Raw genomic sequence first — 25,624 nt, 5'->3', positions numbered from 1 at the left:
GCCCGGAAGCATGAAGGTGTAAACGTGACGTCTGTCAAAAGCAAGCGCTTCACATGTAAGCTACCACCCCACAAATGTCTGCAGATTCCATGTATTCACTGTAATAACATAACGCCCTGTACTTCCCAACCATACCACATCATTCCTGAGAGCTAGGACTGAATGCTCAACCAATGCTACCAAAAGGGGAACCAGAAAAGCTGAAGGAGCCAAGTGGTTATGCAAGGAACAGTCCCCAAACCTCTATCCTACTGCTTGGAGAAAAGGTCAGGACAGTAATAAAGCACACAAGAACCTGTGAAGTGAAACCCTGCTCACTTGTCATTAGACATGATCTGCGCCCATATCACTGGCACTTGGGATTTGCAAAGGTGCTAACAGGGCATTTTTTTAGCAGAACACTTAAGTCTGGGTGCCTGGCAGTTCTATAAATAGAACATCTGGCAGGATATCATCCTTTCACCTAGCTACTTGGGCAAATATACAGCTCAGTGACACTTGATACACTGTCATTGCCCAGGGAGTTATTAATGGGGCTGTCCGTCAAAGAACAAGACTGCCGCTCATTACCAAACATCTCAGGTTCTGCACAAGTACTTGGGTTGACAGATGAAGACTAGCTTTCCTGTTGACACGCATAATATAATATTATCAGGCGATGTGCCTTCGATAGAGATGTTTTCTGAGCGGATTGCTAGTCCTAATTTTGTCAGTGCCTGCAATGCGAATCATTACTCACATTACAGGCTCATGTACAGTTGGGTGGGTGTACCTTCGCTAAGGATACAGGTAGAGTTTACCCCTTACGGTATTATTTTAATATTAATGATAGTGCAACATCATTTTGCTTCCCTTTACTTGAAGGAGAAATATATCTCATATGAATTTTGGAGGATTCCAGTTAGGTAGATTTCTAATTATACAAGCAGTGAAGATGGCACAAAAGGGATGTTTACTTGTCAAACTTTACACAATAGGTCCTGTAGCTAAAAGCAAAGAGCTAATGTTTATTTTAAAAGCGCTTTCTACCACAGTTTTTGACATTGTGTACACTGTACTTTACGGGTGTAATCATTCGAATGGGTACATTCAGCTTGCACACAGGGGATTCAACTCACTGTTCTACCTTACTAGCGTATCTGCCTGAGCACTGCCTGTCCAATCTGGAAGTCGCAAAAAACGTTTAAAAAATACTATGTGCATGTACATATAGTGGGTTCGATTCTGATAACATTATATTGGCACTGAATGTATGCATTATAGATGTCCTCAGTAAGATGCTCTCCTCTGCACCCTTTTAGAACAGGCACAGGAGGTTTCACAATGCCAAACGGAATCTCAAGCAGAGACATCTTAACACAACAGCTAGTTAGAAAGGTGGCTGGCACCCACCAATAGTGCTCAGAGACGTGTGGTGGCAGTAACTCTGCAGTGCATTAAGAAAATCAATAACATCCCTGATGTGGAGTTAGTCCTTTGCAAACTCTGTTAATGGTCCAGCCTTGGACCTCTGCTACTCTCAGAACACAACCAGCGGAGGAGGCAACTTTTGGGGTTGAGGAGCGATTCTAAAGGGGCACCCCATTTTGAATGATAGATTAATTTCCCCTGAATTAGTGTGAATGGCAGACTGAGCGTGCGACCTGAGAGCGGAGTATGGGTGTTCTAGGGCATTCTCTGATTGAGACATTTGTATAAAACTATAGGTTGAAATGGTGAAAATGTTATAGCTCAGTTTTTAGTAAAATTGGGTAGAAAACAAAACAAGTTACAAACTGTTTCTGCAGACACTTGAAAAACTCCAGTAGATGCCAGGTCAACAATAGCACAGAGGAACATTTTACAACACATTTTATTGATGCGTGTGCCTACAATGTAAGCTAGGATTGCCACTGTAAAACACAATTTCATGATAACTGTGTATATAATATATGGCAGTATTGCCACAGTAAAACATGTTCCTGATGCAGTGCCCACAATGTATGCCCAACTGCCACTGTATGAACATACTTTCATGCTGGTTTTTCATGATGGCTGTGCCCAATTTGTGCTAACACTATTTCTATGTTTGCATTTTCATTGTTGTGCCCAATAGTGTCCAGTATTGGCACTTCTATGCTGTTTGTGCCAATGATATGCCCACAGGCCACCGTATAAACATGTTTGTGATGGCTGTACCTAATTTGTGCCAATATTGGCATTGGGTGAGGTTGCAAGGTGCTGGCCATCTCCCCTGGCCACCAGCCCCGTCACTGCACAGAATATGGATCTATCATACCCATAGTCCGAAATGAGGTTTGCTACCTTCATCGCATGTGTATGACAATCAAATCCAACTTGACGGCACTAACCTGAACAAAATAAAAATCTTCTACATGTCAATTCAACTGTCATAGTCCTCTAGCAAGTAGTGACTTGTTTGTTATTTCAGAGAAACTAAAACTTCACAGGGTGAATGTCCGACGGTCTGTACTTCGCGGCACTACATATACATTTGGTATCAGCACCACACTGCTTCACGTTTATCCCTAACAAGAAAAGACATTAGAACCTGAGGCATTGTGAACAGCCAGTCAGGTAGCTCAGTTCGCGACCTTAATCCTTTGATATTAACACACGTTCTGAGCAAAACTTTGACTACTTGTGTGTGCACTCCGCTTCCCATTAGCCATATTTTCTTTTATAATCAGAGTCCTCGATAACCTAATGGCGTTTATTGGGCACACGCCATTATAAAGAATGGATCCTGCCGCCAAAGGCTCAAACCGGGAAACCTCGTAACCCAATCCATATTGAATGAAGGATATCTGCTTTACACAGAATTCAAATGAGCCATACAAAGCTACTTGAAATGACATTACGTATAAGGAGGAGTCCATCTACTGAGAAAATATACACGTCTAAAGACCAATACAGGATTTTATCCAAAAAAATAACAGCTTTATTTCGGGAATTTAGCTATAAAAGCTTTGAAATACATACATTCATAAGCATAAACGTTACAAACCAATACAAAGCAATAACACTCAAACTCAATATGCAGAAGGGTTCCAGGCACTATTTCCAATTAGAAACTCAAGAACAAATTCTGTCAAATGTTCACAGTGTTGATCACAAACTAAAATTCATAGTTACTCCTAGAGCTAACAGAAAAACGAATAAAATATGCCACAATATTAAATTCCATTGCATATCAGCAATTATAGTGCTCTTTCTTCACATCGTTAGAGCAGTATCATTAATCTCAAAGTGCCTGTGCATACGTGCAAATTGAATATATTAATAACATTACAAATGTAATCAATACACAAGCATTAAAATTAGTTGAAAAAGCTAATTAATAATGATTACTGATATACAAAAAGTATTTCCAACACAAATTATTCCCTTAACAATTAATACCATGTAGTTCATAGCATAAGAACTTTCTAGTTGGGATTAAACATTTTACCCAATTCAGCGTAACACTGGGAGACAGAAAGTATAAATACCAAGGTAACACATTAGGAATATAAATCTGATTCGATGGTTCAACCATTGTATAGAATATTAGCATTTGACCATAATGAAAGGACATTAGGTCACTAGAGACATGGGGGCTGATTCATGGAATTATTTGCGCCAAAAAACAGGGATTTGTGCGCCATTCTGCCCGCAAATCCCTGTTTAATAAATGGAGATTTGCGGGCAGAATGGCACACAAATCCCTGTTTTTCGGCACAAATAATGGATTTTTACGGGCAGAATGGCACACAAATCCCCGTTTTTCGGCGCAAATAATTCCATGAATCAGCCCCTTGGTAAAGCCAAGCAAGGTGAAGCATGTGTTGGCGTTATTAGTGACTATTCAATCCAAAGAATTTGGTTATCAAAGAAAATGAGTTTCAAATGATGTGCAAATGATGATCAATGGTGATTTAGTTTGAGGACCACCACATAGTTTGATTGACAATGTTGATATATAACTTAGATTATAGAAGTTAATAATTTGTCAAATTCGAACAATATTCAAAAGGATAAAATGACACACTAGATGGTGGATAGTATTTCAAATGTGTGTACAATATGATGTTTAGAGAAAGTGTGTCATTAATACAAAGAACTAATCTTAAAAATAACACAACAATGGAGCGCATGAGTCTTGGACTGTTTGACTATAACTCAATAACCTTTTGTCTGCACAGATGTGACTCCAAACTCGTTTCCTCTGCTCATTCAATGTCAGCTTTGCCAGCATTTCAACTCAGAAACAGTACTAAGGGGTCTCATATGTTGAACGTTCTGTTCAATGGCAGTCATTCTGATTTGGTATTGTTTTCTTTCTGAAACACTGTTGCTCTCGAGCGTGTATTCAAGAAGGAAAAAGCACCCAAGGCGCATTCTTCCACTGCCGCAGGTGCAAATAGCAAAAATCCCCAGGGCAGCTGGCTTTACCGGCTGAAAATGGCACTTTGCACGCATTAACGGTCCTTGCTAGGCCATGGCCTCCTAGCCTGGTACATTGCCCCATGGATTGCTGCCTACGTAACAGATGAATAGATAAATAAAAAGTAATTACATGAAGGGCAGGAGTCGATCTCTAGCTATCAGGGTGGTGGAGATTGGCCTGTGTTTCTATAGGTGGGTGCACAAAAGCTATAGCTATTTCCTGCCAATTAGGTATTCCCACTCGATTCCTTATCGCACTTGGAGCACTGGTTTTGCAGACTGCAATGAGTTGCATTAATCTTTTTATTGGCGTTTTAGAGAAGTGTTATCTTGCTCAGCTTTCTAACAGGCATCTGTCCTATTGTAAAGGATTTTCTGCATTGAACAGCAAATGTGGAGACCCGCCACCAGGGGCGTTCCTGGGGGGGGGACTAAGGGGGCTATAGCCCCAGATGTTTGCTAGCCCCCAGTCCCAACAGTTCCGACATCAGCGTAGCCCCGGTCTTTTCCAGACCTAGCAACTCCCCTGCCCGTCACCAGGTCAGATGCTACTTCTGAGCTTCTTTACCCCGCACTCCACACATTTCAGATGCATATCACACATTAACGCTCCATACAATCAGCAATTACTTGGTTACACCGAAGAATTCACAGCAAGATGTCCAGCCATTTTAGTGGATGTTTCATTCACTACTCTGTGTGTAGCTCTTCAAGATTAACAGAATGACGGCCACCTTTGTGTGTTGAGTTTATTGCACAGCATCATTCAAAGCATCAACAGTGACCATCTTAGGTGAGGGTTCTCACTTCCGAGAGTTGGAGTATGGAAACAGCAGAAGTGTTCAAGCAAGAGCAAGAAGTGTGGCATTCGCCGATGTTTGGCAAGAATTACCAGAAGTGTGGCACTGAGATTAGAAGTGGGGCACGGAATCGATAACAGAATCGGAATTAGTGAATGCTGGAATCTAAAAAGCTACTTACCTGTGCCTAATGTTCTCCAACATTCGTATCTCTCATAAATGTACATGCTGTTGAATATTCTCCAGCCACAGACTAGAAATCCTCAGTACATTTGCAAAGCAGTTTAACATATACATAACATCTTCTCTATTACTATTTTACTAATGTTGGGCATTTTATCCACGAATCTAACCAATCAGGTGGCTAACCTTAGGCTACACCCAAAGAGGCCTTCTGAAAACGCTTGTAATCCACCCAAGTGCACAAACCGAATGAGCTTAATGGAGCTCTATACCAGACTCACAAGCAGTTAGAGAACTGTAAGGCCATACACTGCAAAGGAGGAGGAGATGAATGTGGCTAATGCTAGGAAAACAGGCTCTGCAGTACTGTCTGGCCAACCCTTGACTCTTCTCTGGCCTTCGTGTCCTCACAGTAGTGTTTGATGAGCGTAAGCGTCACCTTCAAAGTTACTTCTGGGCAGATGCGTTTGAGTGTCTGGTGAAAGTAAACGTAAGCTTCTACAGATGTCCTCCAGTACTTGGTGAATAGTACGCTCCACCTCAAAGTCATTGCTTGGCAGATGTCTTCCAGTCTTGGCAAACGTAACTGTAAGAGCCTAACTGTAACACATTGTTTGGTGAACATAAGTGTCACCTACTGCAGATGTTGTCCAGTGCTTGGTGAATGAAAGTGTGCACTTCAAAGTTGCCACTCTGTCGATGTCTTTCAGTGGAACATCAGCAAAGAATTTTGTTGTGGCCACCAAGACCATGAAAGAATGAGCGCAGACTCTTCCTAGAAGATCCCTGGAAGACTTTTAGATGCATGTTAAAAATCATCTGTGTACTCCAGCTTTTAATATTCTCTTAAAGGCCCCTCTACGATCAAAGGTTACAAAGAGCTGAGAAGAGCGACTCATCCCCATGAAGCAATCATTGTAATACATTCGAGTTCACTTAATGGCTAGGGAGTGCAGAGATTCACCAGCCGATAAATCATGCTTTCTGAAGGATGGCAGAGCAGCCAACGTGTTGGGATGGAAATATTTTAGAACTTTGGGCAGATTTCAGCTTAATTGGTGACACCGCTGTCTGTATCATGTCAGATGGTAGGAATATTGATCTGCAAAGGCCTGGCACCCACCAGCCCCCTCGCATAAGTGATGCCCAAGGGAAAAGCTGATTTCTGTGAGATAAATTTGAATTGCCCCTTGGCATCGGGCCACATGGGACTGTTCTGAGTTCTATTAAGGATGCAACTTTTCTGATTGGATTGAAATTTATTGAAAAGGCCTCTAGTAAATATGTAATGTCCTTTCATATTAAAGAGGCTGTGCACCTGGCCAACTAGTATATCACAAAATATTTGCTAAATGCACCTTGATGGAGGTGTTTGTTAGACTCTATTTTGCTAGACTTAACAGCTAGGGAAAGATCTGCTGGGGAAAACAGTCAACAAGGATTAAGAGCAAGCCAGACACACTAGAAACAAAACCTTTTCCAATATTGTCAATGGGTTTGTTTGATCTTGTAACCCAGGTGTCTGCAACCTGTGGCTCTCCAGATCCCACTTCCATGATCCCCGACCATTCACCAATCTGCCTAGGGTTAAAGGGCTTTTAAGTCCAAACATGAGGAGAGCCAAAGGTTGCAGACTCTTGTAGAAGCTCATGCCATAGAAACAATGTTTTTATATTCCTCACAAATCTCTCACTACATGAATTTTCTGAACTCTGGAGCCATCATCTCACGGTGCCAGTTCTGGACCATGTCGCAGGAAGCACCAGTGCTGTTGGACAGGGAACTGAATGCCGGGCAAAGATGATGGGCTTGTCCATGGATGCTTGCAGTTGATCTAAGAACCAGAACTGCTGTGCCTGAGCTGGTGTCATAAGCATTATTTTGCATAGCAGCGGCTCTACTCCTGGCAACACTCTTGGAATAAGTTGAAATGGGTGGGGGGGCATAGGTGAGCATTCCAGTCCAAGGGATGGAGACTACCTCCCCACTGACTCTTTGGATGACCACAACTCTTGAAGAACAAACAGCACTGGGAATGTCCAGAGCGACGAGAAGCTCTATAAGGGATATGCCCCACCAGGAGAAGATGAAATGTGCTTCAGCTCACATTCATGGTAGGCTGCTAGGTACCTGCTCAGCCTGTCTATGTTATATTTAGTGTTCCTGGGATATGGAAAGGTAAAAGGAACATAACCTGTCTCCGTGCCCAACTTCAGAATGTCTGCACTTCTTTCAAAAATACCATTGCCCTGAATCCTCCTTGTTTTCAGAAACAATCATTGTAGTCATCTTGCCTGTAAATATATTAACCACTTGCCCTTACAGCAAAAGTTGAAAGACTTCAGGGGCCAGTAAACAGCCCTTAGTTCCAGGTCATAGATATGCATGTGCTATCTTGTAGACTCCAAATGGCATTCTGTACCTATGTACCCTTGAAGAGTTCACTATGACTCTAAGGAAGCACTGGAGAGCATTATGCCCTTGGCAGAAAATGGTGCTCCTGGTAGCAGATGCTATTTTGTTATCCACTACGAGAGCACCTGATTGAATTATTTTTTCTATATTTTTATTGTGAGATGATAATGTGTCATATGCATAGTATTATTATAATTGTAGAAGGTTATTTTTTTAACCATAACACAATAAATAAGTGAAAAGAGAATTTTTTTGAATTTTTTTTTTTGCTGACTAGTAATTTACTCATTGACGAGGACTGCCGTTGACAAGGCTTGGGAGGATAGCTCAGGGGCAACGTGCTCACCTTGGAAGCAAGATGACACAGAGCAACACAGGTTCGGTCCCCGGGTCCACGCTTAGAAACCTCTGGGTATTACATCATAGATGAGGCATCTGTTGACAAGCTGTCTGGTCATTGATGAGGACTCACTAATAGAGTCTGTCACTGATAAGGGTTCTGCTCTCTGTGAACTAGTGGATGCAATTCCCCTAAATATGTCGCTCTGTAAATGGGGTGGCTCAGGGGCTGTGACAAATCAACTTTCGGGGCACCAGTGCTCCAGGGATGAATATCGGTTTCTAAACCATCAATCAATACCACACCTCTAGTACACCAAAAGGGATCCAAACAGATTGGAATATAAGTGAATTATAAGACCTCCTTGTCCAATTTTGGTAACATGGACGGAATGGCAGGCTTATCTTTGCAAGGTCGTGGATCGTTGGTTAGTTGCAACACAGCGAAAATACAATTATTACCCAATGATAAAAGGGACTGTCCAGTCAAGGTTGTATAAAAATATCTACTTTATTATTACTACAACAGACAGTTCTAGCACAAAACAAAATACAACCTACCCTGTAAAGGAACACAGGGGACAGACACTTTTACAAAGGAAAGGGAAGCACTCTGGATACTGACAGGAGGATAGTTGGTAAAGTAATCAGTTTTACTGTTCAAGGTTATTCGGTTCCAGCACCAAAGGGGCAAAGGGTCATAACTGTCTCTAGGGACCTTTGGAGAAGGACCAAGGGTGGGTGGGGGGCTACCTGAACTACAATGTACCTGGTGCTGAATATGTTCTTGGTGCTCCACAGCGTGAAGGTGGTTCCAGGGCGCTTCGGAGCCCTTGAGATAGAGTTAGTAGTGGGAGACAGCTGCAGGTACCAGGCGGCAGGCAGTTCGGCAATCGAGGCTGGACGGACGTCTGCAGGCTGTCCGGCGCAGTATCTCAGGGCCAAGAATCTCTGTGCTGGTTGGCGGATCTGCAATGCTGGTTGAGGCGTCTCAGACGCTCTGGTGACTGCACTGTGACAACTGTCAGCAGTACAGCCAGATGAGGTTCGAGGGCTAGACTGTCTCGAAAATGTCCTTAAAAGATGGAAGCTGGGTGATGCTTGTATGGCACTCCTCCTACCTTCTTTGCAGGGCTTGTGTCCTTTGAAGGCGGACGCCCAAAGCTCAGGAGAGTGACTGCAGCAATGGCCTTGTCCTTTGTCCAGAAACTCTCTGGCACTTCCCACCTAGGAAGCTTGCTGGCAGAACCTAGCATGACACTCTGTGTGCTGGCTGGGTACCGGTTCTGGAGCTGCTGAACGGGTGCTCTGAGTCCCTAATCTCGTACTGTTCACTGAGAGATGTTCAGGGGAGGGATCCTGCTTCCCTCTTGGAACTCCTGGCATTCTTTCACTGGTGGAAGATGTAAGGTAGACTGTACCTTCAACCTGGGTCCAAATGAGTCTTTCTTCTTACTCCTTTCGAAGTCTTCAGATGATCTGCTAAGTGAGGGATTCAGCCCTCTTTTAAAGCCAAATGGGCCACAGTGATTGGTGCAGGCTAAGCCTACCTTAATGAAGCAATCCTGGGTCCCCACCAACAATCTTCTGTTATGCATGAGGTCAGGACCAGAGTGCTCTGCAACAGGACAGACAAGGGGGTGACAACATATACCTAAGTCCCACCCATCTCCCTGTCTGTTGTAGATCAAAGTGCCTCCCTGGTTAACTGAGCCCTCTGTGACTCTTGATTAAAGCGCAGGGTTCCCTTGAAGTTTGTGCTGGGAGCAGACTTCCTGTCTCCCCCAAACCACATACTTCTCCCCTCTGAAAGGGGTCAGCTCTGCAGGGGGTTTGCTTACGGTTTATAGTGCACCCAGACATGCATTTCACTGCCTTTCATACAGATGGGTGGGAACTAGCTTCAAGTCGACACATTGCATACCAAGGGGTGGTAGCCCTGCCTTTTCTGTTGTCTATTCCAGCAACCAAGCCCCTTTGGGCTTGCTTCAATTATCTCTCATTAGTATGCTCCTTCCCCCTCCTTGAGAGGCGTTGATGTACTTGGGGCTGTCACATTCCAGCTAAATATGACAGGGGAAGACGGCGCCTGGAGGATGTGTCTTCCCAGAGTACATGTGACTATGTGTTTTGTGCGGGAAGCTGATGGACTGTGTGTGGAATGACCTCACACAGTCCTCAGAGGTTGGTCTCCCATCATTCCTTTTCATTATAAAAAAAATCAAAAAAGCCCAATCGAGCGCACTCTCCCCGTGCGGATGATCAAATTCCTCACATGGGTGCCCTTTGACCTATCATGGGTACTGCATGTTACCTTTCACCCTTTTATCCCCTTTATCTTCTCTTAGATCAGTGGGTGTTTTACAAGGCACATTAACAAGCATCAGCTTCATAAGACCTTGACAAAATAAAAGTAAAAAATATGAAGGTGAAGAAAAAGCTGGTCAGACATCCCTACGGCTGCTGCCTGCCAAGAGTGATTTAAACTCCACACACTGTAATATCTACATAGGATATGAACATTTGTAAACCCCCATGCATATAAATTACAGAAAAGGTACTTCATCAGGTATGACCAAAGGCGAGAAGGGATAACAGTGATACCTGGCACTTCTGTCCCAATTCGGAATAATAGAATCTAGCACTACTCTGCTTACCAAATATATTACAAACTGGCCGTGCTTTCTTAAATGGGCTTAATGGAATGTGGCAAGTGCTTTAAATGGGCATAGTGGAAACTGGCACTGCAGTGCTAAATGCACATATCATTAACAACTAACGATGCTCCAAAAATAGGCCGCAACCATATTTGTATGCTAGCATTGACAGGGAAATGCTAGACCTAAAATCAAATGTACAACTATCTAAAGGTATGTGTATGGTTTCCTCCCCTACAGCTTTGAATAACATAGTACTAAAGAGGAGGAACTAGAACAGATGATGTTCCCTATTTTGGAATCCTTTTTCCATGATACTTAAATTAGTCACTGCATTTAAAAGCCCAAGCAATGAAGGTAACACAGTTAACTCAGATTTGAAATCAATATAGCCAACAAATTGGTGGCCTCTCATTGGAAACAGCGATGAAAATATACAATATGGAGCATCCCATCTTCATTGACACATTTTATTTTGGATAAATTCACAAATCGAGATATTGCTGGGGAGCAGATGCGGAAGTACCAGGCCCCACAGCGATTTAGAACAAGACGATTGTGCGGAAGTACCAGGCCCCACAGCGATTTAGAACAAGATGATTGTAAGGCATGTTGTAGAGGGCCAAGAGAAAGGAGGATGCCATAACGTAGAAGGGAGAGTGTAGTGGAAATATAGTGAATTTTGGTACTAACAGCATGTGCAGAAAGAAACTCCATTTTAGAAGTTAGATGCTATCTTGAAATCGAGGCCTAGTGTTAGAGCTATGCCAGAATACTTACATCCCTTCCTGAGGTTTAGAAGGGTGTTCGTACGTTTTCTGCCTGCAGTCCTGAAAACCCTGCAGAAGGTTAATTTCTTGAACACACACACACACAGTTCTTTATTGTGTCTTATCAGTAGTGCATGCAACCCAGAAGGAATGTGCCCTGCAAGGCCAAGAGAGGGCCCAAATGGGTCTTTGAAGCAGTTATTCCATGAGAAAGGGGGTAAGGGCTCTAGGACTTCACCGTCCAGATCGATAAGTTATAGCGGCCCGAGACCCCAAAGATCTGCACACAAACATCCGAGTACACTGACCAGCCCAAGTCCCCTGGCCATAAAACTGTAAATGATCTATCAGGAAGATCAGAGAGCAGGGGGGCCTGCCCCCACTGTCAGTTCATGTGAATTGTGTTGCAAAGTGCCAGGGCAGAAGGTGACAAATGTATGCAGCAGCTGGGAAAGTTGTGGTGGCACCGGTGTGTCTGGGATTGGAGCAGGGGTTTCACGTAGTTTTAAGAAGATATCACGACCTTGAAAGTATTCATTCACTCATGCCCTTGCTACCTGGTGCACTGCAGAAGCTATGAACTAATGAATTGTGTAGCAAAATTGACAATCAGGGTCCTTGTACCCGATGACGGAAGCCGAAGACCCCCACGTGGAAGAAGATGGACAGAAGATGCTGGGACCAATCGCCTGGAGTCTTGTATGGAGCAGGCCATATGTGTATAGGGACGCACCAACCAGCTACCTGGATTTGTCACCTACATGGGTTACGTCACTTGTGATGCTGTGTACCTTTATAACCCATTGCTTGTGCTGTTTTTGCCAGAGTGCTTCGTGCCAGCAGAGTTCTTTGCTGGCACGCATTTATTTTTTTATAAGAATAAACATTGTTCTCCTTGCAAGTGGTGTGCCGGGCCTTTTTCCCTAGTGAGTTGTATTGTTTTTGGTGTGAGCATTTGAGGTTACTCTACAAATTCCTCTGTAAACTTACATGACTAATGAAAGTTAAAACCATTTTAAAGAACGTAGGATATTTCAGATTGTTTTATGATCCAAACTCTGTAAATCCATCAGTTACCAAAGGATTTTCCCCACTGTCAAACCTATAATTGTGCACTCGGTTCAAAGTGGCATTAATCCTCTTACAGTCCAAAAAAGTAGAGGTAACGAAAATCCACCACTGTTTTACAACACTTCTCAACTTATAATGAATCTTAAATTGAGAGCAAACTTACTCCCTTTGGCAGCAAATTGTGCAAAATAGGATAAGTCAGACCAATGCTCAGAAAATGATTATGTGACGGAGAATCCAGGGAAGATCATTTAATAATAGCACCCGGGGGAAAGCCTTGGGACAATCAGGAAGCGAGGAACACAGGCAAGAACTTCCAGTGACAGCCCATGTTTAATGTAATGTTAGCCTTTCCCAGCAAACTGGCCACTCTGTTTCTCCCTCACACCATGTGATAACAGTGAAAGTACATGTGATGTTGATGACAATTCCGGGCAATGGAGAGAGCATCTGGGATTTAGATAACAAATTCATTAAATGGTGGAAGTAATGGAACTTTTGATTGTAGAAGTTGGTACATGAGAGCAAAGCCTGGTATATGAGCCTATCTCTATGCTGTTCAATCGTCGATGCCATCTCACCACCTACACATCAACCCTTCCAAAACAGCGCTTTGAGGTCATACCAATGATATATAGAGCGCTATATAAATGCCAAGTAACATAACATAACAGAAATCCTTTTATTTCCTTTTTTCTCCAGCACGGCCTCCACCCCTTTGTTCCACCTAATCTTTCTTTTCCTCTGTCTTTTCTTTTTTCACTTGACCTTCACTGTGCTGGCTGGGGTGAAGGGATTTGTAGTCAGAAAACATCTAGAGAGCCAAAGGTTGCAGATCCCTGCAGTACTGTATTTCATCACTATCTTGGTCGGTACTGTTATGACTTCAATCAATGTCACTCTGCAAAGCGCTACGCTGCAGCATGCATATATATTAAAGCTAAGATGCAAATATTCAAGCTGACAAAGCAGGAGATAGCAGGGTACGTCTGAACTCTTGTTTATTCAGGTGCGAACTGAACTGTAGGCAGTAACCCCGCCTCCTTGCACACGTGGGTCGTAATAAACAGAGGACTACACCTCTAACAAAGCATGACAATAAAGGTAGGACATTACATCTCCCCGTCACTTTAACATACACCTGGACTTGTTTAATTGAGTTCTTCAATCCATCTTGTGGGCCTTCTGATGACCCTCGGGGATGGACTGGGAGCTGGTGGGGACAGCCTCGCGCGTGCCCCGTCCCCATCGCTGTCATCGGCATCTCTTTCCTCTTTGTGGTATTCTGAGTCTATGTCTGAAGAGTCATCTGCAGATGTCCTTGTGATGCTGACATTGGTGTTGTCACCAGGGAATGTCCTGAAAAAGGATGGGTTTCTGGTGACTGTGCCCTGAGGGCTCGCTGCTGTTATCATGGAGCCCTGAACATGGCTTACTGTCAGCGGATCAGGTTTGAAAATGGGAGTGTCCTTGTAATCTAGTTTTGCCGTACCAAGACTTGGTCTCCTATCTGTATTGAGCTTGGTTTTGTTTGTCTCTTGGTGTCTGGGTATTTTTTCATCCTGTCCTTGCTTTCTCGATCCTTGGTCCTTGCGGCTTCAACGTGGGTGGGGTTTGTCCTGGCTTGAGGGTTGTGTGGCAGTCTTGTTTTTATGACACGCCGGAACATTAGGACTGATGGGCATTCGCCTGTCGAGCTGTGGGGCGTGTTTCGATATTCCCGTAGCAAAGTGCAAATGGCTTGCATGAATGAAGCATTTGTGATGGAACATATCTGGAGGGTGCGTTTGAGATTTCCCATAAATCTCTCCACCATTCTATTGGCTTGCGGACACAGCGGTGTAATCTTGCGGTGTTGGAAGCCTAGGTGTTCTGCAAATATTGCAAAGTCATGCCCACTGAATGGAGGTCTGCCATAGTCGGCGAATGTCTTGTCTAAGGCAGGTATGACGGCCTGAGCGCTGGTGGAGTGGATCAGATGGACTTCTGGGAATCGTGACATCTCGTCAATGATCACTAGGGCGTATTTGCCATTCGTTAGAGGCCCGAACATGTCGACCGCTACTTCGTCCCACACCTGTAGGGGCATTTCAGAGGGTATGATGGGCTCGGGGAAGTTTCGAGGGGCCACTGCCTGACATGCTAGGCATTTCCGTAGTAGTTGCTCCACTCGTTCATCCATTGACGGGAACCACACCTTGGTCCTGAGTTGTCGTTTGGTTGATACAATGCCTCTATGTCCTGCGTGTGCGATGTCTAATATTTGCTCTTGCAGGGCAGCAGGAATTACAATTCTATTTTCCTTCAGTAGCAGGCCCTCTGGTGACGTGGACAAAGTTTTGCAGACGAGTTTGAAGGTGCGGAAATGTTGTTCTTCCTTTGCGGGTATGATGTATTCACCTCTCTGTTTGCTTTGCCACTGATTTGATCACAGACACACTTGTACTGTCTGAAGTAGTTGGTCTTTTTATGTCGCCTCCAGTAGCTGAGCTGTGGTGATGGATTTGGGTAGTGCACTGCACACCAGGTAGTTTAGGTATTGATTTGCTTTACTTGATTGTTGCTCATCTTGAGCTGGAAGTGGATGCCGCGATAGGAAATCCGCTGGGTTTTTGTCCTTACCCGGGTGATGAATTATTATGAAAGAGTACTCCTGTAGCCTCAATCCCCACCTGGTGATGCGTGGCAGCATTTTGGCTGTTGGCTTGCCGTGGATGTTGGTGAGAGCCTGGTGATCTGTGATTATGGTGAACGGTCGCCCGTACAGGAACAGGTGGTAATGTTTGCATGCCCATACTACTGCCAGGCTCTCCTTTTCAGGTTGTGAGCATGCGCATTAGGTGGTGGACAACCTGCGGCTTGTATATGCTACAATTCTTCTCGGGGTATCTGGGGATGCTCCAAGCTTGGATTGCGCTAGTATTGCTCCTAACCCCACTGGACTTGCGTCCACTGTTAGTTCCGTGTCGAGGTCGGGGTCGTAGTATGCCATGCATGATGCTGCCGATGTAAGAAGTCGGAGTGGCGTGCTTACCGATGCAAAGTCTTGTATATAGCGTGTGCAGTAGCTCGCCATGCCAAAGAATGAGCGTACTGCAGATACTGAAGTGGGTGTGGGGTCTCTACTAGCGCTTGCACCTTTTCGGGGTCGGGTTTTATGCCATCTCTCGAGAAAATGTGTCCAAAGAATTTGAAGGTGGATTTGCTGATCTCACATTTGTCAGGGTTGAGTGTGAGGCGGGCGTTTTCCAAAGCCATGCAGACTCTCCTCAAGGTATCATCATGACTGTCTTGAGTGGTGCCGAAGATTAGAATCTCATCGGAATAGTCTAGGCAATTTGGGATGTGTTTTATTACCTGGTGTATCTCGTTTTGAAAGATTTCTGCAGGTGAAGACACCCCAAAACTGAATCTTTTATATCTGAACAGGCCAAGGTGTGTTGAGAAGGTGGTAATATATCTTGAAGCAGGGTGTAACTCCAGCTGGTGATATCCCTTATTTAGGTCTAACTTTGAAAACACTTTTGCTCCGTGAAGTAGGTGCATTATATCGGTCATTCTTGGGGCAAGGTGCCATTCTCGCTCTATGGCCACGTTTGGAGCCCTCATGTCAACACATATGCGAATGCTGTCCTTGTAGTCTTTCAAGGGGACTGGTACAATTGGAGTCACCCAGGGTGTTCGTCCCGACGCTGGTTCTATGATGTCCTGCTGCAGTAGTGACTGAATTTCGTCTTTAACATGTTTTTGTATATTGAGAGGTATTCCTCTGCAGTGCTGCGCCGTCGGCAGTATTTGCGGGTTGATGTGCAATTTGACTTGTTTGTCCTTTCGTTTTCCCAAGCCTGTTAAGAGAGCGGGGAACATTTCCTGCACCATGTCTTTCGGGCCGGTAGTATATGCTGACAATATTTGGTACATTTTTTAATAAGTCCCATCTGGATTGGCGACTTGAAACTTAAGATGCTGCCACCTGGCACTTCGCCTTCTATGATGTAGATTTTGATTTTCTGACTCTTGTCCTTGTATTGACAGTGTGCCGTGAACATCCCTTGACAATTTAAGGGCTTGTTTCACCCGTAAGGATATATCAGCGTGTCTGCTTCTTTGAGTGATTTGTTGTAGGTGAGTAATTTGTACGTCTCATCATTTATTACGTTCACGGTTGCTCCTGTGTCGATTAGGAATTCTCTGTTTTGTCCATTTACTTGTAGCAGCAGGGTGGGGCTGTATTCAACAGCTACACTGTTTCCGATAGCATGTACATATCCCCTTTTCCGGCCTCCACTGGATGAAGATGAATGCGACTCACGTCTCCTGCGAGGGGAGTCATCTAGACATCAAATCTTTTGTCTGGAATGCCGTCTTTGTGAATTATGTCTGGTTCTGGTGTAGCTGGTGTAATTTCTTCTTTCTTCCCGCCTTTTCTCTTCTCGTGGTGGTTCACGTGATGAGTTCTGAGACTGTTATCTGGGAGCAGCGGGCGAGTGCCTCTTGCGGGATCTTGAGTCTTCCCTCCTTGGATTGCGATCTTGCCTCCACGCATCCCTGCTTGATTCTGACCGTTGGAAAAAGTTGATGTTCCTGCAGACAGACTGAAAGTGATTTTCTCCACCGCATTTGTCGCAGTTCAGTCCGATGGCTGGGCATGGGCCGACATGGGGAAATTTGAAACCACACCTAGAGCATTTCTTTTGCTCTATGGGGTCGTTCGCCGTTCTGATGGGGCATATAGATGCTGTTGAGGCTGACTGTGTAATTTTGATGTTGCCTAGTGATTCTGTCTGTAGTGCAAGAGCAGAGTCAGCCCGTGCGAGTTGCAATATTTCTTCTAGCGTTCTGCTCTTTTGAAGTAGTTTCTTTCTAAATTCATACGAAGCACAGCCGGCTATTTTTTGAGATTTTAGTTCTTCATCTGTTGAATATCTGTCAAAGTCACAATATTTCGCTCTTTTCCTTAATCTCATCACGAAGTTGTCCATATTTTCACCACTTTCTTGCGTGGATGTATGAAAGATGTGCCGTTCATAGGGCCTCATCACGACCCGGGCGCTAACCATGGCACTATTTGCGCCATGGTTGCCACCGGTAAACTACCGATTCCGCCATGCTGAATGGCGGAATTACCGCCCCATTCCAAGTTTTGCGGGGGCGGCAATTCCTCATGGCCCTTCCCCATTCCCATTGAGCACCCATAGGGCTCAATGGGAATGGGGAAGGCGGTAATTACGGTACCGCAAATTGCAGTACCGTTATTACCTCCAAAGTCCCTTTGCGGGTCCCGTCCTTAACGGGTGGTAAAACCAGCCGTTAATGGAGGACCCGCAAAGGGACCTCGGAATGGGGCGGTAAGGGATTACCGGTACTGCTGCCCTTACCGGTACCGGTAATCCCTTACCGCCCGGGTCGTAATGAGGCCCATAGGCTACATTTCTCAGCGGTGCAAAGTAGGCATTTAATGAGTCGAGAATACCTTGAAATGTGTCTGTGTTGGATTCAGGCATTTCAAACACAATGGGCCTCATTACGCAGTGGGAGGTAACCATGGTGCTATTAGCGCCATGGCTACCCCCTCACCGCATTTCGGGTCCGTGTTCCCGGGATAGGGACTTCCCTAGTCATTCCGACCTTGGAGGACCCGGTAAGTCCCCATTCTGGGAACCATTCCCCATTCCCATTCGAGCCCCCATGGGGCTCAATGGGAATGGGGATGGAGCTAATAACGGGCCCGCTATTAGCGGGCCCGTTATTAGCTCTGAGGTCCCTTAACGGGTCCCTTCCATAACGCCTGGTAAAACCAGGCATTGAGGAAAGGGCCCGCTAAGGGACCTCGGAATAGGGTGGTAAGGGATTACCGCACCGGTGCCCTTACCGGTGCCCTTACCGGTGCCGGTAATCCCTTACCCCCTACCGCGTAATGAGGCCCAATGTCTCGTACTACTGGGCCTAGCGAGTGTAGTAAGATACCTCTTAGCCAGCGTTCTTACCTTACACCTGATGCATCTAGGTAGATGTGCAGTTCCTTGAGCCATCTGGCCCATCAGGGGGCTAGGCTGCTGGTGTCTGCCATGTAAAATGGCTGCAGGGCTTGTAGTTGGAGTGATTCTGAGCCACTATCTTCCTTGGGTGTGGTGTGGCGTGGAGCTGGAGGTTGGGCTCAGGATTCCACTGTCAGTGTTGGCCTTGGACATGTTTGTGATCTTCTTGGTGTGGCAATGTGACTCTGGTGGCTTGCTGGGCTAAATTTTGTTGGGCCCTGTTGACAAGCTTTCTGTGGAGCATGCTATGTAGCTGGAAAATGTCTGTGTGCCCCGTGGGCATTAGTTTTAGAGTCTTTGTGCTTGTTGGACTCAAACGGAACGCACGCGTGTTGATTTTTTTTCTTTGCTGCGTGTAATACGTGATGCGCGTAGCACGTGTTCTGGTAGGGATATGCTCCCATGCGAATGTGTCTGCCGTGCACTTGGTGGCTCCTTACTTGGGGTTTTCCTAATGACGCATGAGTTCTGGGCAGCTTCGATGCCTCGATCCTGACGTTGCACAGCATGTAACGGATGGGAACAGCTGGTTTGTCTCCGGGCCTCGGTGCTGCTTTAATATGTCCTTGTCGCCATTGTTATGACTTCAATCAATGTCACCCTGCAAAGCGCTGCGCTGCAGCATGCATATATAATAAAGCTGAGATGCAATGACTCAATGAAGCAAGAGACAGCGGGGTACGTCTGAACTCTTGTTTATTCAGGCGCAAACTGAACTGTAGGCAGTAACCCGGCCTCCTTGCACACGTGGGTCGCAGCCCACCAACAAAGTAATAAACAGAGGACTACACCTCTAACAAAGCATGACAATAAAGATAGGACATTACAGGTACCACTTTGTGTAAAACTGTACAGCGCTTTGGCTAAAGCACTTCATACATTCCAATCAACAAATAAGCAAATAATATAATGACAGTACAACAGAACATCATGTTAATTCCTGACAAATAACTATATTTCCTGAGCATATGATGGCAACAGCAGTTGAATGGTGTGAATTCCTGTGGATGTAATGGTAATAACGTTTACAATGTTTATACAACAATATTTGCCAATTCCTGTTGTGTGTAAGGTGACATTAGGGGCTATAGTTAGGCCCACGCATACAACAGAGAACTGCAGCATATAAAAGAGACCAACATTCAAATAAGGTGGAATCTTGTCATTTGTATATATATTTACATGTCTAAGCGTTTAAATCTGTTTGTTATTAAACATTGTTGCACTTTGTGGTGTGCTTAAAAATGCTTATTTATGTTGTGCCACCCTTTCGGGAGCGTATCAAGTTTTATGTTTTTCACGAGAAGCGAGTCTCTTTTTTTTTATGTGTTAAACTGAATAATTATTATTATTTAAAAAAAAATATAAAAGGATGGAAAATGGGCTTACTTGAGACAGTGAACTGAGTGGAAGTACGGCATTCGTCAGCGACAAAGGCAATCTCGCCGGCATCCTCGCACTGGCACTCGCGTATGATCATAGAGTGCTGCTTGCCGGAAGATGTGATGCTGATGCGGCCGCCAGGTTTCACGTCCTGCCCGTTTTTCAGCCAGCGCAGGTGTTGGCTGTCCTCATCCAGCTCCACGCAGAAGATGGCAGTGTCATTGATGGGGACGGCAGTCTTTCTGGGCAGTTTCTTGATTATGTTACCTTCGGCAAGAAAAAAGAAATGCACAATCACATTAGAATGACGCCCACCGTCATCAAAACCACATCTCATGGACGTGTCTATTGTGTTAGAAGCTGGATATTAGGTGAGGCAAGTTGAAAAATATTATGACAAATAACATTAGTTTCATTTTAAAGGGCTTGTTTTGAATAGAGCCGACATTAGCATGCAGGGGACGCTTACAAATACACTGTAGTGAGTGGAATCAGTGCCCTTCCTGCTTTTTTGATGAGCTTTGACCACTGGGGTCAGAACACAGAAACTTTGCACTGTTGCAAGTGTACTTTTTCACAGTATTAGCACGAGGGCACAGTTTGCCCTAGTTCAAAAAACATTTGGGCCATATTAGAAAACCTTTGCACCACTACAAGTACAATTTTGCATTGTATAAGCAATGGAGAAAAATGTCCTTGGGCAAAAAGCTAGCCTTTTATTGCATTTATGCAGCAGGGCAAAGTTTGCCCTACTGCTAATATCGTGCAAAATTTCACTAGGGTAAAGTTTCAGTAATCTTGCACCAGGTGCACATAGGGTGGCCAACTGTCCCGCATTTTGCGGGATTTACCCGTGATTGGGCACTCTGTCCAGCAGTTTGCTGAGTGGCAAAGCGGGACGCGAGTTGTCCCGACTTGCTCTGTTCAGCACAATTTGTGCTCGAACAGAGCAAGTCCGGAGTCACAATTACTCATGCTGGGGAATGGGGCCGCTGCTGCAGGGCGCACAGGGCACAGCTAATTGCTGTGCAGCCATCCCTGTGTTACAGATTAGCTGCCACTTGCCAGCCACTGTTATTCTGATTCGGGGGAAATGTATGTATATGACCCCCACTATGCGCTCCGAGCTGGGAGGGGGTCATATACATACTTTTCCCGCAAATCGGAATGACAGTGACTGGCAAGTGGCAGTTAAATGTTAAAATAAAAGTCTGATTGCATTCAATTGCCCCCCCCCCCACTGCTGCTGACGTGACAGGCCTGATGTGCAGTCACATCAGCTGCTGCAGGGGCAATGCATTGATTCTGCCCGGTGCCCGGTGCTCTGTGGTAGTGAAGTCAATAGCGCCTTGTGTCCTGCAAAAGCATCTAAAGAATTTGGCCACCCTAGGTGCACACTTAACACTGACAGTTTATTTACTTGGTTTTTATAACGCAACCAAGCTCGGCCTCAAGTCTCAAATCTCTGTTGCTCTGCGTGGTCTTGCATAAGACAAGCACGTTTTTTTTGCACATCCTGTCCGCAATCTGCATTTTCCTGCAGACCACCCCGTGAGCGCTGACATTACACTGAAACAAAATGTCATGTGCATCGCGGGATGAGAGCGAGGCTGTGTTGCCTCTACGTTGCTAAGCAACATTTGTTTGTTGCCTATTTGAAAGGAAAGATCCGCCGGCAGGCGGAAGAGCCGGCGGCCACAACCAAGGCCATTATAAGGCCACCTAGCCTGTTTGCCCGAGTTCGCCGCAGTGCGCCGCCGCTGCCCATGATCTCTTGTCGCTGCACCACGAACTACCAAAATCCGGGAACCGCATCTACGTACACTCAAGCAGCAAGTACGGACACACTGTAAGTAACTGGCATTGTTTGGCCGTACCTCCTCTGTTACCCTCCACGCACTCGCTATCCCACCCCTGTCTCCCAACTTACTACCCGGTGCACCAATGGATGCCCCAACCCTGTCTGCCATAAATGTGTATGCCTCCACTGTATGAGTACATTGCCCTCCCAGTAAATCCGCCCAATATGCCCGACTACACCATCCCACTGTGCCTATTTTGACCTGCGCTATTGCAGCCCACTGTGCCGAATTGTGATTGAGCATATTATAGCCTATTATGCCTACTCTTGAACTAGCCTTTTGTAAGCCTACTAAGCCTATTCTGAACTGCGCCATTGCAGTTCACTGTGCCTACTCTTGAACTAGCCTACTGTAAGCCCACTGTGCCTATTCTGAACTGCCCTGCCTATTATGAACCAGCCCTATTCCCAATTCAAGCTAGCCCATTGTGTCCAGCCAACTGTGACTATTCTCCTGGTCACAATTCAATTGTTCATGGCAAATTTCGACTTAACCACTCTTACTCTGTCAACAACCCTCTCCCGACTCCACCCCAACAACACTACCCTCCTCCCTTCAACCCCACTTCAACCCCACTACCTCAATCACCCCCACCTCAACATCCCACATACTCCACAACTATGGGGTTTGCCGATACTAAACAAATCGACCAGCCAAACTGCACCATCAGCCCATTAGAATGGATCTGCCGATTTTCTGCTCCTCCCACACCCTGGAACCCTTGCCCAGTGAAGGACAGAAACCTGAGACTCGGACACGGTTCTTACCTCCCAGATCGCCCATCAAAAAACACCCTCCTCACTCTTATCATAACCAAGCTCAAGCCAGCACCACACAAACTTTGGACAACTCCCAAAAAAAACCACCAACATAACGTAACTTCCCATGATCAAAGGTGCTCTCTTCAATGCCCGTTCACTGGTCGTCCATGCGCTAGACATCGCAGACCTCATATCCGCCAACAACTTGCATTTCCTGGCTATCACTGAAACTTAAACAAGTGGTTTGCCACACAATGATTGCGCCACACTTGAGTTTCAAATAGACATTTTTCTTTATATTTTAATGTTGGGTCTCAAAGGTTTTCCATTTAATATCACATAGCCCCTTAGTTGACACGTGTTTCGGCTACTCAAGAGCCTTTTTCAAAACAAATAATGCAAAAGCATCTCAATTCAGTACAAAATCATATTCTTGCTCTAAATCCAGGTTAAATTACATTATGGTTATGCCATTCATGTATTATCCACAGAAATGGAGAAAAGAAACAAATTAAGAGTTGCATATAGATAGTCAGTTATAAGGTTTTCCATAAAAACAGGAATAGAGTTTTTATAATAAATGAAATCAGATAACGCAAATGAGCCCCAATGCAATAATGAATAAAAGTCATTGTAAGAAGTGCACAAATATAATGAAAAACAATACAACAAAGAAAAAACGGGGAAAGGGAAAAAAATAGAAAAAAAACGTTTTAGCACACTTTGTCATGTACGTAATATAAATCAAAGAAACCACTTCTTAAATTGCTATCTGTTCTAGTATCCCAAAAAGTAACCATAGTTCAGTTCAACATATGCAGTGTATTCCATTTCATAATATAAATATATATCTATATATGTCACCAATGTCCACCTTAATAATGTAGATTTAAAACTGTGACATTTGGCACCATACCAAAATATAACAGAAAAGGAATAAGAAAAAAGATAGTTATATCTTACCCATCATTTTTGAAAGAAAGTCCCGGGTCAATCCCTACAGTGTCAAAAAATATATATGTATAATATAGGATAGTTTTTTCTACTTTCATGTTATTCACAAATGCTTAAATACACCAATTTACTGGAATCCCTAGCTCGATCTAAGATGTAGATTCATTCGTATTCAAACTCTTTTGTTTATAAAAAATAGGTTGTTTCGGGTATCACTATTACACATACCAATACCACACGGCATCTGGAATCGTAAGCCGCGATGCGTGTTGCGAAAAATAGTGTCTATTTTGAGCTGTCCAAGGTCCATGTATCCCTTCTTTACGTTACCTCAGTACGGGCATACAAAAACGTCTCCTCAATCCCTGTTCCATGGACCACAATGTCCGCTTACCTCATCGTACTAGTTTTCCTGTTCCTAGCGTCGGCCTTGCACTGCAATGAGCCACCGCGCCGGTTCACAGTGTTTTCAATAGTGTTGCCATGGTTTCGAGACACAATCCTTTTTCCGTTTCTACTCGCTTTCACATGGCCGCCATTTTGGAGCGGTGTGGAATACAAAGCCATGCAATGCGATCACATTGGTGTTCCCTAGTGCATACAAAGGATACATATGCCATCCCTATAAAAGTATTCATGAATTGTAAGTCAATAAACATAGTATTGTTGTACAGTGTTCCTTTACAATACTATTTCAGGAAATATTATTTCCCCTATTTCACGGTTGTGGTACAGTAACCACAGGTGCCAAATGTACCATGCTGAAATCTACATTAGGTTTTTTTTTTTTTTAAAAACAAGACACTATACAAGCATAATGCCCCCACATTTTATAAGTGCTGTTTTGCAGATTCAGCTTCGAAATATACACTACTATACATCCCGACCATAATAATATCGGCCATCTTAGTAGACACTACAGTAATTACCGTCCTTCACCATGTTGTAACGCCCTTCACATTTATAACTAAAAAATGCAAAATAAGTTCAAACATATAGTCCCATTTCTGCCTATGTACACCCCCGAGGCCAAAAACAGTTCATACACTTTGGCTTTTCACTCATATATTCACAGGAAACTCCCCACTTCATTATCCTGATTCAGACCAAATTCTATTGATCTGAATTTACAAATTAATCTTGCTTCCATCTGCCTCAGTTTTTCTTCAAGGTTTCCCCCTCTTCTTCCTAGTTTCACCTTCTGTAAGCCAATAAATTTCAATTCCTTTTTATCATTCTTCTGATGATTACGCTGCCAGTGATGGGCCAAGGGTAATGATGCATCCTGGCTTCCGATCGTTGAGAAATGCTCCCGTATACGTATTCTTGTTTCCCTGATCGTACTTCCAATATAAATCATTTGGCATGGGCATATTATCGCATATATGATATATTTCGAGCGAGAATTTATATTCTCTTTAATTTTCACACTTGTTCCTCTGGAGTCCACAAAGACAGTGGTCGCCTCATGTGTAAATTGACACATTTCCGAAAACCTGCCACACTTGTGTCAAGCCATGTTCTTGTCACTTTAGCATCCCTATCTGGGAGTAGTGAAGGGCTCAAGGTCATCTTCAGTGTTTTTGCTTTACGATATGTCATTTTCGGTTTGTCACTGATGTATCCCATTAAATGCGGATCTAGCTGCAATAGATGCCAATTCTTATTTAAGGTTTTTCTTAGTTCTGTATTATTCGAACTATATGCTGTGATAAAGTTTATTTCATTAGGCTTGGTCTTGTCAATTCTTGATTTGGGCACCAAAGTCTGTTCCCATATCACATTGTCAACCTTCTGTTTTGCAGTTTGAATGCATTTTCTTGAGTATCCTCTTTGTCTAAAGCGGCTCTTCAATAGTTCACACTCTGCCTTAAAATCATTTGTATTCTTACAATTCCTCCGGGCTCTAATAAAATCCCCCTTTGGGACATTCCATTTGACAGGTTTGTGGTGACAGCTCTGT

General features: G+C 44.3%; 1 protein-coding gene across 12 annotated transcripts in view; it reads right to left on the bottom strand.

Annotated features, from left to right (window-relative positions):
- Positions 1-25,624, bottom strand: part of OBSCN (obscurin, cytoskeletal calmodulin and titin-interacting RhoGEF) — a 3,169,051-nt gene that overhangs the window by 2,848,865 nt on the left and 294,562 nt on the right. For all 12 annotated transcript variants that reach the window (XM_069647058.1, XM_069647065.1, XM_069647061.1 and 9 more), the window contains exon 4: positions 20,091-20,351. In XM_069647058.1, the coding sequence (XP_069503159.1) occupies positions 20,091-20,351 (261 nt within the window). The remainder of the gene's footprint in view (positions 1-20,090; positions 20,352-25,624) is intronic.

This window comes from Ambystoma mexicanum, chromosome 2q (genome assembly GCF_040938575.1).
Source record: "Ambystoma mexicanum isolate Mex_15411 chromosome 2q, UKY_AmexF1_1, whole genome shotgun sequence".
Lineage (NCBI taxonomy): Eukaryota > Metazoa > Chordata > Amphibia > Caudata > Ambystomatidae > Ambystoma > Ambystoma mexicanum.
Note: the sequence above shows the minus strand (reverse complement) of the source record. Positions and strands in the feature narration are given on the sequence as shown.